The 19,514-nt window shown below is 44.4% G+C and overlaps 1 protein-coding gene and 1 long non-coding RNA gene across 7 annotated transcripts in view; one reads left to right on the top strand and one right to left on the bottom strand.

Annotated features, from left to right (window-relative positions):
- Positions 1 to 1,587, bottom strand: part of LOC113886147 — a 14,857-nt gene extending 13,270 nt beyond the window's left edge. The window contains exon 1 of the long non-coding RNA XR_003509365.1: positions 1,360 to 1,587. This is a non-coding gene — a long non-coding RNA (uncharacterized LOC113886147). The remainder of the gene's footprint in view (positions 1 to 1,359) is intronic.
- Positions 1,348 to 19,514, top strand: MS4A8 (membrane spanning 4-domains A8). 6 transcript variants are annotated; one of them, XM_027532130.1, is made up of 8 exons: positions 1,348 to 1,446; positions 3,433 to 3,510; positions 3,840 to 4,047; positions 6,301 to 6,423; positions 9,086 to 9,145; positions 11,182 to 11,319; positions 18,792 to 18,905; positions 19,083 to 19,514. In XM_027532130.1, exons 3-8 carry the CDS (start codon positions 3,844 to 3,846, stop codon positions 19,182 to 19,184), a joined length of 741 nt encoding a protein of 246 aa, XP_027387931.1. In that variant the 5' UTR covers positions 1,348 to 1,446; positions 3,433 to 3,510; positions 3,840 to 3,843; the 3' UTR covers positions 19,185 to 19,514. The 6 variants fall into 6 exon arrangements, with proteins under 6 accessions (XP_027387931.1, XP_027387925.1, XP_027387930.1 ...); XM_027532124.1 differs by having other exon boundaries at positions 1,362 to 1,606; XM_027532129.1 differs by having other exon boundaries at positions 1,369 to 1,446; positions 3,843 to 4,047.

Genomic DNA, 19,514 nt, shown 5'->3' with positions numbered 1-19,514 from the left:
GACTCTCAAGAGTCTTCTCCAGCACCACAATTCAGAAGCACCTATTCTTTGATGCTCGGGCTTTTTTATGGTCCAATTCTCACATCCATAGATGATTACTGGAAAAATCATAACTTTGAATATATAAACCTTGCCATATCCAAAATATGTCCTACATCTTCTCTCTTCATGCCTTTGCCCTCCTCCGTTCCCTCTGCCTGTGATAATGTTCTTACATTGACCATTTTACCAAATTCTAGCCATCTGATCAGTTTCATCTGTTCACTCAGCAAGCATTTGCTTAGTACCTATTATGTGTCAGTAGGAATACAAAGGTGAGTGTGTCATGGACTATTCCATCACGATCCTCTACCGGGGTCCAGCCCCGGTAGGACCCAGGGATTCCCTCGGGAGGACGGCTTCGGCGATTAAAAGAATAGATAAAGAGATAAGGAAAGAATTTCGCAGTTAAGAAAATAGAGGAGAGAAAAGAGGCTGATATTCCTTGGTTTACGCAGGATCCAAATCGGAGAATCTGCGTCCTGTAGAAAAATACAAATATACCCTCTCCCACAAGTTAGCAACACATCTGGCCGGGATATGAAATTTATACCTTAAACCAGCTGCATTTTGATGGAGAATTTTGTGAGAATTTTCGGCCTTATCAATCTTTTTATGTAAGTTTAAAGCAATTACTTTAGTCAATGCATCTGCCAAAGCATTTCCTTCATGTAAAGGGCAGGGCAAGCCAGAATGGGCTCTAATATGTCCCACAAAATATTTTTTATCTCTGTGTTTAATCTCTTTTTTGTAAATCAGATAACAAGAAGATAGTAATTTTATTTTCTGGAATATTAGCAGTCTCTATAAGACGAAACAACCCTACAATATATCAGGAGTCAGTCAAAAGATTGAAGGTGTGGTCTTTTAAATGTTGAAAAGCCTAAATAACTGCTCGTAACCCCGTCCTGACATTTTATTCCTTTGAATTAAAAGATCTTTTAAAGGCCTTGGAGCTGTAATTTCCTGCACCCAAAAGGCTAGATCACTAGATCCAAATGCTCTGTGGCCCCTAGCTTGAGAAGTCAAGTTTGTTTTTTTTTTGTCTGATAATAAGGTAAAAGCAAAAGCTGTGTTACTTTTTGACCTTTATTAATTTGCACAGTTTTTGGTAGGCGGCGAGATCAAAAACTTTAATTTTTCAATATAATCAGAATCTACTACACCAGGCACCACCGAATTTTTTTTTTTTTTGAAAAGAAAGCGGGCTACGCCCCAGCACAAATCCTGCAACGCCCTCAGGTAGGGGGCCAGCCACTCCCATTGAAATTGGAGTAACCCGGCACGTCAGGGGTTAATATTGTTGCTAAATCCACTTACCTGTTCCGGTTCCGCTTGGTTTTCTCCTAGCCTGGGTGAGACCCCCCCTGAGGGGGTTTTTTCCGAGGAGCGGGCTCTGTATCCTGTGTAAGCGTCTGCTTTAAAAGCTCCTTTGTTCAAAAAACTTTTTATCTTCCTCAGGCTTAGGCCACGCTTTGAGAGGCTTTGGGGGCAAAGTAGGGGAATTCCTGGGCTCTGGGAGGCGCAAACGGAGGCGGCGGCGATCGCCTTAAATCAGAAAGTGGTGGTAAGTTTTTAAAGATATGCGCAGAGGGGGAGGGGGCTCTCCAGGGCGCCCGGCGGCAGCGTCCGGTAAGTCCTCTCCTCTGTCCTCTGTTTATTTTTTTCTTCCTTCCTCTCTTTCAATCTTTCTCAAGTTTTCTTTCCCTCACTCTATCTTCTTTCCTTCCTCTTCTCTTTCACTTTCTATCATTTCCTTCTTGTTTCCCTCTTTCATTCTCCCTTCTTCCTTCTTACTGTCTCTCTCTCTCGCTGCCTTTCTCACTTTTCTCTCCCCCTTCCTTTCTCGCTACCCTTCTCTTTCTTTCGTTTCTTTCCCTTTACTCTCTTTCTCTTTCCCTAACTTTTCTTCCCTCTTCCCTGTCTTTCTCTCTGTATCTCTTTTTCTTTTTTTTTAATTTTATTTTATTTTTAAACTTTACATAATTGTATTAGTTTTGCCAAATATCAAAATGAATCCGCCACAGGCATACATGTGTTCCCCATCCTGAACCCTCCTCCCTCCTCCCTCCCCACACCATCCCTCTGGGTCGTCCCAGTGCACCAGCCCCAAGCATCCAGTATCGCGCATCGAACCTGGACTGGCAACTCGTTTCTTACATGATATTCTACATGTTTCAATGTCACTCTCCCAAATCTTCCCACCCTCTCCCTCTCCCACAGAGTCCATAAGACTGTTCTATACATCAGTGTCTCTTTTGCTGTCTCGTACACCAGGTTATTGTTACCATCTTTCTAAATTCCATATATATGCGTTAGTATACTGTATTTATGTTTTTCCTTCTGGCTTCCTTTCTTCCTTTCTCTATCTTGCTGCGTTCCCTGATTTCTTTCTCCTCCGTTCCTCTCTCCTTTTCACTCTTTAGCTCTTTTTCTATCTTTAGATCTTTCTCTATCCTCGGGAGGTAGAGCACAGCCTCCCTTCTTTTTTTTTTTTTCTTTTGAGACTATTTTAATTTATTTTGTACCCTCTTTAACAGTTTCAAGATTACTTGTATAAAGAGTTGCCGTTCTTTAGTTTCAGTGTTACCCATGTCAGAAAATCTACTATCTTTTCTACTTTTCTCTTCGAAAAGATTTCACTACTTCACACCCTTCTTTACCTTACCTATCTTATAGGGGTCCTGGGCACCCTTGAGTGGGGTCCTAGCTGTCTGAAAACTGCACAATTGGGGCTTACCTTACTGGGAGCCTAGTTCGGGCACCACTTACGGGGTCCAGCCCCGGTAGGACCCAGGGATTCCCTTGGGAGGATGGCCTCGGCGACAGTTTTTGTACACTTTGCCTGTGTAATTCACATGATGTTCATCATGGATGCACCAATATGCCTGCCCACTCTTGGGTATTTTCTGCTTTTCTACAGACTCTGATGTAGAGCTTATGACTTAAGTTCATTGCAATTCTTATTTTACAGGCTGTGGCTCACTTTTTCTCATGCAGTTTATTGATTTCAAATTCCACTTTTTGTTTGAAGTATTTCCTAATCTCTTCATATCCAGTGAATCAGTTTCCCCTTCATTCTCCTGCGAGGGTCTCTTGTTTCTCTACTGGATTCTTTAGGTTGCTCTGTCTTGTGTTACCGCTGGGATGTGACCACTGTACACCCAGCTCCTTCCTGTGTTTCCTAGAGCACCACACACAACTCTTCCTTCTCCAATTAATACTGAATTGCAATTAAGTGGTTCTTTGACCAAATCAGGAAGTAAATATGGGTGTGGAAGCTGAGCTCTGCGTAACTGGTAACCAAGTCTGTATCTGGGAGGAAAGCAAAGTGGACTTTGGATCTTTTTTAAACACATCCCCAAACCCAACCCAGTGTGTTCACTCTCTAAGGAAAAACAAGCCACCTACCGCAAAGAACTGGGAATAGACAGAAGGAAGTGAGAGAGACTTCGCTGCTGGCAGAGCAAAGTGAGTACCCTTGATCTAATAGTTTCTATGGATAACTGAGGGGCAGTGATAAGGTTTGCTGCCAAATGAGATTTGAATGAACCTGGGTGTGGGGTGGAGCATGTGGCAGGGTTTATTGTACCAGCTTTGGGGGGTCTGATCCAAAAAAAGTAGAAAAAGAAAAGAAAATTTTAAAGCAGACCAGAATTCACCAGTAACCTCTGTGTGTGTGTGTGTGTGTATACTTTTTCAGATTCTTTGTCATTATAGGTTATTACAAGACATTGAGTACAGTTCCCTGTGCTATACAGTAGGCCCTTGTTATTTATTTTATTGTGCTTGTTTCTCAGCAGCATGAATCCAACAACTTCAGCAGGCCCCATGGCCAACTCTGTGTTTGTGGTGACACCCCCAAATGGGTATACAGTGTTACCTGGGGGCGTGTCTCAGGTGCCCATATATCCAAACCAGTCCCAAGTCCATGTAATTCACGGGAACCCACCATGTGTGAGTCAGCAACCCACCGAGAGAACCCTAAAAGAAGGCAAAGCCTTAGGGGTAAGTGAAACTTCACTCTGCAGGGAGGGGGGTCACATGCCTGAAGCTGGAGGAGGGGGGGAGTTTTGGAAATACAGACACTCCAAATCTAGTAAGTGGGGTTGGAGCCTGCCCGGCCTCGCCAAACTCAGATCTATGAGAAAGCTCAGCTGTGCAGCATCACTAGGGCCTCTGTGCAGGGCCTTGTATTTTTTGACTCAGGCATTTTAAGAAAGAGGAAGAAAAGCAATGGGGAAAAAAGGCAGTAAGTTGACACCTGTGTTGATCCATGTAGTCTCTGGAAGAAAGTGGGTTCAGCAGACCATGAGGTGAAATCTAAAAGAGCTTGAATGGAATATCTGCCCAAGAAGAAAAAAATCACATTAGAGAACTAACAAAATAAGAGATCCCAACAACTTTCCCCCTAAGAGGTTGTCCTGGGTAGTTCAAGGAGAGGCCCATTTCACTGCAGCATCTGGATTCTGATCCAGACTGTCTGGAGCTCAAATCCTAGCCCCACCCCCCTTTCACTGTCCATGGGAATGTCAATAAACACAATCTGTAGGCCAATTTGTATCTGCCACATTTACAAAATACCCAATCGTTCCATTTCTGAGACTTTGTCCTGCAGCTATACCTGCACATGCAAGAAATGTGTGACAGGTATGAGCTTACCCATGGCAGCACAGCCGGTGATCACAAAAGAATGGAAACAACCAAAATATCCATCAACAAAATCCTGGTTAAAGCCATGTATCGTACCTCCAAAGAATGAAATGTAGTGAAGCTTTAAAAAGAACAAGTAAGCTCTTTGGGCAACAATGTGGATATAACCCCAAGATGTGACATTAATGGAAAAAAAAACCAGAGACAGACATTGCATATAATTTGTTATTGTGCAAATTTAAGGAAATAATATATTCATATCTGCTGCCATGTTTGTCATCTGTATACCATTAGTGTGTATAGTATTTGTGTGAGAACATACTGCATGAGTTTCCAAGGGCTGCCATCACAAAGTGCCATAAACTGGGTGGCTTCAAACAACAGGATTTTATTCTCACGGTTCTGGAGGCCAAGCACAATCAAACTGTTCACAGGGCCATGCTTTCTCTGAAGGATAGGTCCTTCAGAGGAGGAGCCACTAGGGAAGGGTCTGTTCCAGGCCTCTCTCCTAGTAATAGTTCCTTGGCTTGTGGCAGCATAACTTCAATCCTGACACCCATGGCGTTTTCTTGTGTTCATGAATGTGTCTCTCCACCTGGCGTTCTCTTCCAAAGGACAGCAGTCAGGGACTTCCCTGGTGGTCCAGTGGTCAGTGCTCAGCACTTCCACTGCAAGGGGTATGGGTTTGATAGCTGAGGAACTAAGATCCTGCGCGTCATGTGGCATGGCCAAAAAATTTTAAAAGGATAGCAGTCATATAAGATTAAGGGTTTCCTAGGTGGCGCCATGGTAAAGAATCTGCCTGCTAATGCAGAAAATGCAGGAGATGCAACTTTGATCCATGGATCAGGAAGATCCCCTGGAGAAGTAAATGTAAACCCATTCCAATATTCTTGCCTGGAGAAGCCCATGGACAGAGGAGCCTGGCGGGCTACAGGCTACGGGGTCATAAAGAGTCAGACACGACTGAGCACGCACGCACATATAGGATTAGGGGTTCAGCCTATTCCAGTACACCTTATATGACCTAGTTTTATCTGCAGTGACAGTATTTCCAAACAAAGCTATAATATGAGGTGCTGGGGATCAGAATGTCAGCACACAAATTTGATGGGGGAGAGGTAGTCACAATTCAATCCATAACAATATCCTAAAGACATAAGTGATGAGCACGAAGATTTATCTACAAAGATGTTCATCACAGTGTTATTTATAATATGAAAAAAATAGAAACAGTCTTACCCATACAAGCTCTCTGCTCCAATGACTCCAAGGAACATCCACATGACAGAATCTGGGCAGGCCTTAAAAAAATATAAGTTTGAAGATATTTAATTCTACAGGGACATGTTCATGATGAAATGTTAAATGTATAGAGACATTGTGAATTATCCATGTATATATCTGAAAAGAATAATGGAAGTTTATCCAACAAAATGTAAACCATTGTTTTCTCTGAGTGAGGGGGAATGGTGGGCAGTTTTTATTTCAATTTTATATTTTTCCATATTATGTTTTAGACCAGGGAAACAAAAGATTTATTAAAATAAAAAGGGGGCAGAATCCAGACTCAGAAACAAAGGCTTCCATTTGTGGCTCTCCTGACAGGCCACCCAGATCCTGATCGGCCTGATTCACCTCGGCCTCGGTTCTGTCATGGGGACTGTCCTCACGGGGAACTATACTGCTGTTTCATTCTACGGAGGCTTTCCCTTCTGGGGAGGCATCTGGGTGAGTAATACGAGTCACCTCGCAACCAGGTTCTCAGAAAGTGCCAGCACACTGGGCCACCTTGTCAAGTTGTGCCCTGCAGGTTCCCAGCCAAAGGGGCAGGCTGGATGGAAACCCAGCTCAGGTCTTGTTCACTAAACGAACTACTTTGCTTGGGCTGCCCTGACGAGTACCACTGACTGGGTGACTTACACAACGGAAATGTGGTATCTCACGGTTCTAGAGGGCAGAGATCTGAGATCAAAGTGCCAGCAGGTTTGGTTTCTGCTGAGGCCTCTCACCTTGGCTAGTAAACAGCTATCTCTTCCCTTGAGTCTTTGCATGGTTGTGTGTGTGTGTGTGTGTGTGCATACCCTAATGAAAATGTGTGTGTTTGTGTGCATACCCTAATGAAAATGTGTTGTGTGTGTGTGTGCATACCCTAATGAAAATGTGTGTGTGTGTGTGTATACGCTAAGGAAAAGTTGCTGCTACAAGCTGAGCTGTGAACAATGCTGGGATTTTTGGCCTCCGAAGAAGAGGAATTTGATATGGGGTGAGTGACAAGGCTTGATCGCTCAGAGCTTTTTGTGTAATCAAGTTTTATTAAAGTATAAAAGAGATAGAGAAAAAGCTTCTGACATAGACATCAGAAGGGGACAGAAAGAGTGCCCCCTTGTTAGTTTTTAGCAAGGAATTATATACCTATTAGCAAGCTGCTAATTCGAGAAAGGGAACACCTCAAAACTGAGAGTTGCACCAGGCCCCTCACCCACATGTATGTTGAGATAGCATTGGCACAAGGTGAGTCATCCCCAGCCATGAAACAATTGACATGAATCGTGAAGAAAGGCAGACTTCTAAGCAAATACATAGTTCATTAGCATAGCTTAAGGAAGAGATTTCCATGAGAAAAACACATTGGTTAGCCCAAGGTTTGAGATAAAGTTAAGTTCAGACAGAACCAGATATCACCATGACAACACACGATTAGAAGAGAAAAGAAAAAAACGTCTGCCACTTGTAATTTTATTTCCTCCTGCTCCTTGGGGACCTCTGGCCTCCCTACCAAGGCCATTAACACTCACTAATCTCCTCGTTTCTTAAGAACATAAGTCATATTGGTTCAGGTCCAAGTCCACCCCTGATGATCCCCTTTAACCTTAGTCAGCTCTTTTTTAAGTCAAATTTTTTGGTGGTTGTTTGGTTGATTTTTCATGTATTTATTTGTTTATTTGGCTGTGCTGCGACTTAGCTGCAGTATGCAGGCTCAGTAGTTGTGTGCATGGGCTTAGTGGCAGATGGGATCTTAGTTCCCTGACCACGTATTGAACCCACATCCTTTGCATTGCAAGGCAGATTCCTAACCACTGGGGACCATGAAAATCCCCCTTAATCATCTATTTAAAGGCCCTGTCTCCAAAGAGAGTCACATTCAGAGGTACTGTAGGTTAGGGCTTCAAAAGATATGTTTTGAGGGGACATAATTCATCCATAACACCAAGGGTTACTAGACAATGCAAGACAGCATTCACCCAGAAAGGCCACTTTCCTAATCCACCCACCCCAGAGGGCAGGGAATATTTTTCTAGTTTATCAACCCAGAGGAGCTACCATTTTCTAATTCCCACAAAAGCACCATGTATAAAAAAATATATTGGGAACAGCCCTCAAGTGTTGTTCAGTGTAGACCCACAGCCTGAACTCCAGGAGAAAAGGATTCCCACACATGCTCAAGGGTCAATAAGCCATTAAAAAAATGGGGACTCAGCTTAGAGTCCACTGAAGGGCTTCTGAGTCCCCATTCTGGTAAAAGACTTGGGGGGTGTTTTCTGTCAAAGTCCATAGCTTTCATCAGATTCTCAGAATGATTTGTGACTCCCTAGAAGGTTATTTTGGAGAAGGAAATGGCAATCCACTCCAGTGTTCTTGCCTGGAGAATCCCAGGGACGGTGGAGCCTGGTGGGCTGCCGTCTTTGGGGTCGCACAGAGTCGGACACAACTAAAGTGACTTAGCAGCAGTAGCAGAAGGTTATTTAACTTATATGCAGAGTATATCAGTTTTGTAGACATGTGATACTTTTCTGAGTCGCTAAAAGGTACTCACCTAGGTGTGCAGACAGGCAAGGACTGAGGTTGGGTTAAAACATCTCAAAGCAGTACAGCTGGTAGCCTTTCCTTCTCCCGATCCCGAGCCCCCATGCCCAAATGAATCCTGAGATATGGGTAGGAAACCAACAAGATATTGCACGTAGAAAGGTAAAAGAAAAGAAATACACAACATTGACTCTGTATAGGATCTACTATGTGCAAGATAGACTAAATGCCAGATGAGGGGCATAAATTTTCTAGTGACAATGATACTTAGGAAGACATGTCCTTTTCCCCCTTTTCAAATGAAGAAATAAATATTTGAGAAATGAGTAACTTACCCAAGATCACATGAGTTTCAAGCCAGAATTTACAACTAATCTGCTGGATCCCACTTCACTGCCCTGTGATGTGGTGCAAAACAGGCACTCATTCATCCATTCGTTCATTCTTTCCCCTCATGTTGAGCTAGGGTCTCAGCAGAGGAACATAGTGTGTATGAGAGAATATGTGTGTAAACAGAATAATGGAAACCTGAAGACAGGGACCCTAACCCCTGACCTCTTTCTAAACCACCTCTCTTCTCTGCCAGTTCATCATTTCAGGATCCCTCTCGGTGTTGGCAGAAAAGCACTCACGATCTTCTTGTCTGGTAAGTCACATCCTGGGACTGACTCTCCCAGCTGGGGACCTATAGGAAAGACACACCAGGGGGAAAAGAAGATTACTCCTTCCCTCATCCACGCACATACTCATAACCAGACATGGGGCTCTGACACATTGTTGTTCAGTCACTCAGTTGTGTCCAACTCTTTGTGATTCCCATGGACTGCAGCATGCCAGGCTTCCCTATCCTTCACTATCTCCCAGAGTTTGCTCAGACTCATGTCCCTTGAGTTGATGATGCCATCCAACCATCTCATCCTCTCCTGCCCCTTCTCCTCCTGCCCTCAGTCTTTCTCAGCATCAGGGTTGTTTTTTTTCCAATTAGTTGGCTCTTTGGCCAAAGTATTGGAGTTTAAGCTTCAGTATCAGTCCTTCCAATGAATATTCAGAGTTGATTTTCTTTAGGATTGATGGGTTTGATCTCCTTGCAGTCCAAGGGACTCTCAAGAGTCTTCTCCAGCACCACAGTTCAAAAGCATCAATTCTTCTGACACTTGCTCACACATAATCATAGGGCCGCATGAACCTGACCAGAATTCCAAAAAGGAAAATGTCTAGAGGACTTAGGGGAGGGGAGGGCAACACAGCCACATTAGTTAGGGCATCAGAGAGTGGAGAGAAAGAATAGCTTCCCAAGGACGTTCTTACAGGAGGAGGCACAGAGCTCTCAGGAGCTCAGGGCTCCCCCACAGCTGAGCAGCACACAGAGCGGGACCCCGTTTCTTCAGGACAGCCAAGGAGGCTCAGGCACCTGCCTCTCTAAGGAATCCAGCCAAAGGAGCTCTGTAAATCAGCATGGACAAGGCTTCATGGTCCCCTAGCAGTATGCCCAGAAAGTACCCTGGTTCCTCTTAAAAGCAGGTTATCTAGCCTAAGAGGCTTCAAGATAGCCAGGTCCCTATACGAGAGGAAATCTATTTGAAAATCTCCAAAGGAAAGCTCAAAATTTATGGGCATGTCTATTTGTACCTGGGCTTTCCTAAGTGGCTCAACAGTAAAGAATATACCTATCAAAGCAGAAGACATGGGTTCGATTCCTGGGTCAGAAAGATCCCCTGGAGAAGGAAAGGGCAACTCACTCCAGTATTCTTTCCTGGGTCAGAAAGATCCCCTGGAGAAGGAAAGGGCAACTCACTCCAGTATTCTTGCCTGGGAATTCCCATGGACAGAGGAGCCTGGGGGACTACAGTCCATGGGGTCACAAAGAGTCAGACATGACTGAAGCGACTAGACAACAACAGCTTTCTGCATGTGGCCCAGAATCATGGGCCACCAGAGCCTGTCACATTCCAAGATACCAGAGATTGATCTTCCTGCCCATCTCCTATGGGATAAAAGGATGAGTGTTTCCCAAAGATTATTCTTGGGGACACTTGTCCAATGACATACTCTGTGAAGATGGGTAGGTAAACTTGGAGAGATTTCTATTTATTAGCACCGTCTCCCCCTCCCCCTCCCCCGCCCCCGCCCCCCGGAAGATCCATAATCCTTGTTAAAGGCTCTTATAGGTCCTGCAGCAAAGACCTGTTTAATTTTGTTTAACTTAACTTTGTTTCAAAGGTAATTTAGCCCCAAAACTTTCTGTTAAAAAAAATTAAATAAAAAAACTTTTAAAATATTTATTTACTTTCGGTTTCCCTGGGTCTTTGTTACCTGACAAGGGCTTTTTCCCTAGTTGCAGCGGGAGGGCTTCTCACTGCAGTGGCTTCTCTTGTTGCAGAGCACCGGGCTCTAGGCTCACAGGCTTCAGTAGTTGTGGTGCATGGGCTTAGTTGCTTTGCGACATGTGGGATCTTCCCAGACCAGGGATGGAACCCACATTTCTTGCATTGGCAGGTGGATTCTTTTACCACTGAGCTACCAGGGAAAACCCAGCCACACTCCTTTCTGCACAAAACACTGCCTTGTTTGCGGCAGAACTAAGATTCTGGGAAATCCTGTTAGGAAATATTTGTTGAGTCGCTGGTCATCTCAGTTACAGTGGTTTTCCTCTCCCACTCTGACCTTTTGTATCTTTTTCAGCTGAATAGCAGCGTGGGCTTTAACATCGTCAGTGCAATCTTCTCCATGGTTGGAATCACACTCTTCATCGTAGAGTTAATTATCAACAGTACCTACATCTACCCTTGGTATGATCCTCCCTCTCACACCTGGGGCAGGGTGAGTATCCCTCCTGACCATTGCCCCCCTCGGTTCCACCTTAGTTTGGTTTAGAAATTGTTGGAAAGGGCCTGACATGTATGTTTTTGAAATATGGTTTTCCCAGGATATATGCCTAATAGTGGGATTGCTGGGTCATGTGGTTGTTCTATTTTTAGTTTTTTAAGGACCTTCCATACCTATTTATATTCCTACCAACAGTGCAAAAGGATTCCCTTTTCTCCATACCCTCTCTAGCATTTATTTGTAGATTTTTTGATGATGGTCATTCTGAATGGTGGGAGGGGATACCTGATGGTAGTTTTGATTTGCATTTCTCTAATAATTAATGATGTTGAACATCTTTTCAAGTGCCTCTTGACCATCTGTGAGTCTTCTTTGGAGAAATATCTATTTAGGTCTTCTGCCCATTTTTTGATTGGGTTGTTCATTTTTTTTTCATTAAGCTGCATGAGCTGTTTGTATATTTTTGAGATTAATCCTTTGACCATTACTTCACTTGCAAATATTTTCTCCCATTCTGAAGGTTGTCTTTTTGGCTTATTTACAGTTTCCTTTGCTATGCAAACTTTTTAAGTTTAATTAGGTCCATTTGCTTATTTTTGTTTTTATTTTCATTCCTCTAGGAGGTGGGTCAAAAAAATCTTGCTGTAACTTACATCAAAGAGTGTTTTTCCTATGCTTTCCTCTAAAAGCTTTATAGTGTCCAGCCTTACAGTTAGGCCTTTAATCCATTTTGAGTTGATTTTTGTGTATGGTGTTAGGTAGTGTTCTAATTTCATTCTTTTATATACTGCTATCCGGTTTTCCAAGCACCACTTATTGAAGAGACTTTCTTGTCTCCATTGTATGTTCTTGCTTCTTTTGTAATAGAATAGGTGACCATAGGTATGTAGGTTTATCTCTGGGCTTTCTGTCCTATACCATTGATCTATATTTCTGTTTTTTGTGCCAGTACCATACTGTCTTGATTACTGTAGCTTTGCAGTATAGTCTGAAATCAAGAAGCCTGATTCCTCCAGCTCTGTTTAAAAAGACACATGTATCCCAATGTTCATTGTAGCACTGTTTACAATAGCCAGGACATGAAAACAACCTGTGTCCACTGACAGATGAATGAATAAAGAAGACATGGTGCATTTACACAATAGAATATTACTCAGCCGTGAAAAAGAATGAAATTGAGTCATTTGTAGAGATATGGATGGACCTAGAGTCTGTCTTAAAGAGTAAAGTAAATCAGAAAGAGAAAAATGCATATCATATATTAACACATATATGTGGAGTCTGGAAAAATGGTACATATCAATCTAGTTCCCAGGGCAGGCATACAGAAGCAGATGTAGAGAATGGATGTGTGGGCACTGGGCAGGAAAGGGAGGGTGAAATGAATTAGGAGACCAGTTTGCTATAAATACACTGGACTTGCCGATAGCAATACACTACTGTGTATAAAATAGTTAGCTAGTGGAAACCTGTGGTATAGCAGAGAGCTCAGTTCAGTGCTCTGTGATGAGCTAGATGGGTGAGGTGTCGGGGGAGGGATGCCCAAGAAGGAGGATATGTGTATGTTTACAGCTGATTCACTTTGTTGTACAGCAGAAACTAACAGAGCATTGTAAGGCAATTATATTCCAATAACAAAAAGAAGAAAGGGCCCACCAACCAACCCTGTCCTCCAAGTGTGGTAAGAATTGAAACAGAGTTTAAAGTCTCTGATCATTCTTAGTTTCTACTTTTGTAAAAGAGTGTCTACCATATGACACTGTTAGGAAGTTTTTTAATTTATAATTTCATTTATGTAATTATACATTTAATGCATATGTACCTGCCAACCTGCCTCTACTCACTTTTTTGCCTTCCTCCCCATCACTAGGGACAAGGAGTCAGTAAAGATTTTCTGTAAAGGGTGAGAGAGTAAATATCTAAGTCTTTGCAGGCCATCTGGTCTTTATTGCAACTACTCCACCCTATCTTGTAGTGGGAGCGCAGCCATAGAAAATACAGAAACAAATGAGCTTGACTATGTGCTGATAAAACTTTATTGACAAAAATAGGCAACAGGCAGGATGCAACCATAATTTGCCAACCTGTGCTTTACACCAGCGCCATCCAATAGAAATAGGACATGAGCCATGAATATGATTTTGAATTTTCTAGTCATCATCCTAAAAGGGGGGAATAAATGAAATTAATTTTAATAATATGTTTTATTTAATCCAATATATTCAAATGTCATTTCAACATGTAATTCATGTAAAAAATTATCTTTATATTTCATATTTGAGATATGAAGTGTTTGAAATCCACGGTGTATTTTGCACTTGCAGCCTAGCCACATCTCAAGTGTTCAACAGCCACACAGGGCTCATGGCTGCTGGATACAAGAAACCAGCTATAGATGAGTCTCGTGTAAATTCAACCTCTCCATCTGTACAGCAGAGTTCATCTCCTCCCCCTCCTCACGGCCTTTCTTCTATATCAGCCATTCTCCCCTTTGACTGGAGCTTTCCCATCAGCATATGAAGATGCTTTTGTTCCCTCCATTGTAAAAAACCAACCAACCTTCTCTCAGGCCAGATACCACTCTATCTCTCCGGTCCTCTTTGCAGAAAAATCCTAAAAAGATTTGTCTGCCCTCACTGTCTCCAACTCTCTCTCCTCTTACATTTGCTCTTGAGCCGACTCTAATCAGACTTTCTGCTTCACTTCTCCAAAAACTTCCTATGCTCTAAGTCCCCAGTCAGGACTCCTCTGTGATGGATGTCTCACGGTGTCCAGGCTGCACCCTGCAGCTGGTCCTCCTCTTCTCTCTCTCCTCCCTCTCCTTTGCTGGTTCTGCTCTTTTTCCCAGTCTCCTAGGCTGTCCTTGGTCCTCTTTTTCCCCCCTGCTTGCACTACCTTGGCAATTTCATCTGATGTTAACCACAAATACCTTCTACAGAGTAAAGAGCACCAACCCAAATCTCTCTCCCATACTCCAGTCTCTTGTGATCAACTGTCCACACAACGTTTTGAAATGAATGTATCCAACTCTCTTCTCCAGATTTTACTTCCCAGACCTTCCCTTGGATTTCCTTATCCCGGTTGATGACAACTGTGTCTTTCCAGTCACTCAGGATAAACCTTGGAGTAATCATTGACCCTCTCTTTCTCTCACGCCTCCCTGCCAGTTCCTCAGGGAATCCTGTTGGCTCTACCTTTAAAATGCATCCAGCATCCAACCATTTTCACCAGTTCCTCCAGTTCCTCTCTGGCCAGAGTCACCATGACCTCTCAGCTTCCTAATGATAACACCTAGGCTCTTGGCCTTCCCCAGTCAATCGAAATTGACTAGAGGTCAGACAAGAAATTCAAGCAAGGCTTTATAGGGGCCCCTGTTGCAGCAGGATGTGAGCGAGGACAAACAACAGGTTCCCCTGCTTGCTGGGAGGGTGGGAGGGTGGGGGGCGGGCAGGGTAAGCTTGTTCCTTGCATGAGGTGAGCGTAGGACTTCCCAAGTGTCTCAGGGGTAAAGAACCCACCTGCCAGTGCAGGAGATATGGGTTCCATCCCTGGTTTGGGAAAATGCCCTGGAGAAGGAAATGCAACCCACTCCATTACTTTTGGCTGGAAAATCTCATGAACAGAGAAGCTTAGTGGGCTACAGTCCGTAGGATCGCAAAAGAGTCAGACGTGACTTAGCGACTAAACAACAGGAGTGTGTCCAGGGGTTGGGCCAGAGGGGTGGCTTTGGTGTTTTGCCCACCCCCCAGGTGGTGTTGTGCGCCTTGAGCATGTGCAGTATGCTGCTGTTGCTCCTAACACCCTGGTTTTACTCCAGGCTCTTCAGAAGTGGCAGTTGGGATTTTTGGTTTGTTTGTATCTTTTGTCCATAATTTTGCCCCAACTGAATATGCAAACAGTTATTTTTAGTCCCATGTAGTTTCTTTGTCGGAGAAGGCAATGGCAACCCACTCCAGTACTCTTGCCGGGAAAATCCCATGGACGGAGGAGCCTGGTAGGCTACAGTCCATGGGGTCGCACAGAGTCGGACACGACTGAAGCGACTTAGCAGCAGCAGCAGTTTCTTTGTAGTTTGTTGTTCAGGAAGAGGTGCGTCCAGGTACAAGCATTGCTGCAGAGGGTCCCAGATCTCAGCCTGTTTCACTAACCACTCTCCCTGCTCCTCCCTTGTCTCCTTACAGCTGTAAGGACAGTAACTAGAGTGAGAGTGAGCCTTTCTGAGATGTATACTTCTCTGCTCAAAACCTGCCACTGCTCCCATTTTACTCACACACACCAAAAAAAAGGCCAGTGTCCTTACAGGAGCCTAAAGATGCTGGCCTCTGTGGCCCCTGACCCCACCCTCTGGCTCTCCCCACTTGAACCACACTGACCTCCTTGATGTTTCCGCAAAACACCAGGCATGTTTCCATCTTCAAGCTTGGAGAGTTTCCTCGTCTATTCCCCCAGCCCCCTGGTCCTTCAGGCTGTTTCTTAGTAACCACCTTCTCAAAGAGACCCACCTGAATGACAGAACGAGCGCACTTAAAAGCATCACCTACACTATCCCAGGATCCTTCTCTCCCACATCCCCAATTTACTTCCCAGTAGCCTTACCATCATCTGACGAATTCTGCAATTTACTTGTCTGTTGTATTTCATGCTTTGGAGAAGGCAATGGCACCCCACTCCAGTACTCTTGCCTGGAAAATCCCATGGACAGAGGAGCCTGGTAGGCTGAAGTCCATGGGGTCACTAAGAGTCGGACATGACTGAGAGACTTCACTTTGGAGAAGGAAATGGCAACCCACTCCAGTGTTCTTGCCTGGAGAATCCCAGGGATGGGGTAGCCTGGTGGCCTGCCGTCTATGGGATCGCACAGAGTCGGACACAACTGAAGCGACTTAGCAGCAGTAGCAGCAGCATATTTCACGCTTACTGTCTCCTCCCACTAGAATATAAGCTTCATAAGGGCAGGGACATTTTTCTGTTTCATTCACTGCCCTGTCTCAAATACCCAGGTCCATGTCTGGAACATAATTGACAGTTCATAACCATTTGTCAAATCAAGTAAATGTGCCTGGCCTGGCCTATACTCGGTAAATAGAAACCATTAATTGTTATTTGTTTTGATCAGAAGTCCTTCCCAAGACTTTTGTCTCCAAGATTTGTGAGAAAAGCCTCTCCCCAGAGAACCTATCGACCATGCCCATGTCTTTTATCAAAAGTATCTTGAGTTTCTCCCTTTCTGGAAACACTTTATGGCTCCCAGTTGCTTTAGGATTAAAGTCTAAATTCCTCGGCCAGGTATTTATTGCTGCCCAGAGACCTGGTTCCAGCTCTGTGTGCCCTGCTGCTCACTTCCCTTCCAATCCCTTGCTCCCCCGAACCTCTTGCTCCTCCCCCCCCACCCCCCCAGCCATCACCCTGAGAGGCAGGCACTGAAGAATGCTCGTGTCTTTTCTTCTGGGAAACAGGAGGCGTGGAGTGCTCATTGTAAGAAATGAGGAGGCAGGTGCAGGTTGAAGAGCTGAGGGAGTGGAGATGGGTGGGAGGGGAAGAGGCTCAGGAAAGACTAAACCACGCAGCACTGCCAGTGCCCTGGAGTGGAGGCTGCAGGAACTTCAAGTCAGAAAACTTGGCTTCTGATCTTGGTTCTGCCCATTTCTGATCTCAGAAGGAGAGCTCCTCCCACCCCAGTTGCCCACCCCACCCTCAGACCTCAGGCCTGGCATCTGAACAAGAAGAGCTGGACTTCATCTTTGGAAATGATGACCCAAGGGATGGGGTGCTCCAGGAGCTCGACAAGCATTAATTAATACCCATCAAATGATACATGTCTAAACTCTGTGTGTGCGCTCAGTAGCTCACTCATGTCCGACTCTTTGTGACTCCATGAACTATAGTCCACCAGGCTCCTGTCTCCATGGGATTTCCCAGGCAAGAATACTGGAGTGGGTTGCCATTTCCTTCTCCTGGAGAATCTTCCCGACCCAGGGATGAAACTCATGTCTCTTGCGTGTCCTTCATTGGCAGGCACTGGCAGATTCTTTACCACTAAACCACCACTTGGGAAATCCATCTAAGCTGCTTGAAGGACCCCTTTTCCATGACGGGTTTTCTTTGTAAAAGAATTGTTTTTAAAACAACTTTAGAAAGGACCAGAATCATTTGAAAACACTTCCTTCCTGAAACTCTGTGATTCTTTGACTAAGACCTCATCATCCCACCTTTCCAGTTGCTTGGACCACCCTTTTCTACCCCCACCCTCTCTAACTCACGTAGGGTGAATTCCATCTCTCGCTCTCCTCAGTACCCTCGAGACACCTTTCCCCCCACTCTTTTATAGCTCTTACTCTGTCTGATGTGGATTGTAATTATCCACATCCGTATCTGTCTCCCTTATTCAACTGTGCCTCTTGGGATGCTTCTCTGAGCCCTTTGTATCAAACAGATATTTAGTAAATACTTGCTAAATTGAGAGGGAGGCAAAGGAAAGAAGGAAAGACGGGGCCTCTCCAAAAGGGAGAATTCTCTGAGCAGCTGACTCTCACCTGTGTCATTTCAAAATTATAATCAATAACATATATTTGGTACCTACTACCATGTACTGTGCACTTTTACTTTCATATTTAGTATTTCGTGTGATTGGAATCCATATGGCAGTTGGGGCCATTCAGCCCTGTTCTTTGAGATGAAAATAGATTCTGCTCAAACTCTCTCCCCAGGCACAGTGGGAGACCCCATTCTCCTGGGTAATCTTGGAGAATAGCAAGGAGGGGGCTTGGATTTCCCCAGGTCCTTAGGTGAAATCTATTTTTGCTGAACTAGTTCAAATTTGGGGGCCTTTCACTCACTCTTTTTTCCCAAGCCTAAGACAGCCCCAATTACTTGCCTCTACAAAATGGCACTGTCACAGCCAAGAGAATGACCTGAGTAGCTGACTTTCTCTAAAAGTTCAGAGAAATGGTAGAGGTTTACATCAGAACCTAGGAAACTACTGATTCCTGAAGATTAGATACTCCTGTTTTGTGAAGTGTCATCTTTTCATGAGATGCCTTTTTCTGCAGCTGCCACCTTGCCACCACCTTGCTCAGTCCCATCTTTCTCCTCTACCCATATTGCTTCTCTCTGTGGCTTGTCCATACTCCCAAATTTCTATTCACTTCCTACACAGAACAGTTCCACTGTTTCACTGTCTTAACTCCAGACCATACCCTCAGGTCCCTGACAGCTGAAGCAAGTGTCAAGGGGTTTCCCTAGACAGTGACTATCCTCTCTTTTAGGGCAGCATTGCTAGTAAGTGTTAAGATAAAATTTGTTTCACAGACACACTTGGCCTTCACAAAAACCCAGTGAGGTATTTTCCCCACAAAGCTGAGATGAGGTTAGGGGACTTCATCAAAGCCATAGAGATGGCCACTGCAGAGTCAGAGCTCAGACTCCCAGACATGCACTCAGGTCCTCCTGGTCCATTCTGGTTCCAGGTCCCTGGAATGGCCGTTTCTGGTTTGCTGCTCATCTTCTGCATCCTGGAGGTGTTCATTGCAAGTATATCTGCCCACTTTGGCTGCCAGCTGACCTGCTACCAAACCAACAACGTAAGTCCCAGAGGCTCCTCGGAGGATGGGAAGAGGTCCCAAAGAGGGTGGAGACTAGAAGGTTCATCCTACTCCCCTTCCTGCCCAGGAACAGGAGGGCTCCCTTGGTACCTAAAGGCATGCCCAGTCCTTCTTGCTTCATCACTGGTACACTTTCTGTTTGCCTGTGTTTTCCAGGTGGGCGTGGTCATCCCAAATGTCTATGTGACAAACCCAGCGGTCATCCCAGAACCAGAGAACTCGCCACCAAATTATTCTGATGTCCCGCGTGACAAATAAGCAAACCCAAATGTTCTAGAAGCATTTTTCACTGGAACCCAAAAGAATACCTCCCTTGTTTGGGCTCCTGAAACCAGATTCTTCCTTCCCTGACAATCTAAAGGAAATATCTCTCCAATGGCGTGCATTCCTGGACTTCATTCCATTCAGCCTGGTAGTTGTTCTGTTCTTCTTTCAAAGAGTAGACAGGAATTTAAATGGATTTTAACAAGAAAAGGTCCTCCCTAGGGCATGCATGCATGGGTGCCTTTGTGCCACACCTGTCTAGACAACCCTACCTTCATTCTTTCAATTATTCATTCATTTAATAAAAATGCACTGAGGATTTGA

This window comes from Bos indicus x Bos taurus, chromosome 29 (genome assembly GCF_003369695.1).
Source record: "Bos indicus x Bos taurus breed Angus x Brahman F1 hybrid chromosome 29, Bos_hybrid_MaternalHap_v2.0, whole genome shotgun sequence".
Lineage (NCBI taxonomy): Eukaryota > Metazoa > Chordata > Mammalia > Artiodactyla > Bovidae > Bos > Bos indicus x Bos taurus.
Note: the sequence above shows the minus strand (reverse complement) of the source record. Positions and strands in the feature narration are given on the sequence as shown.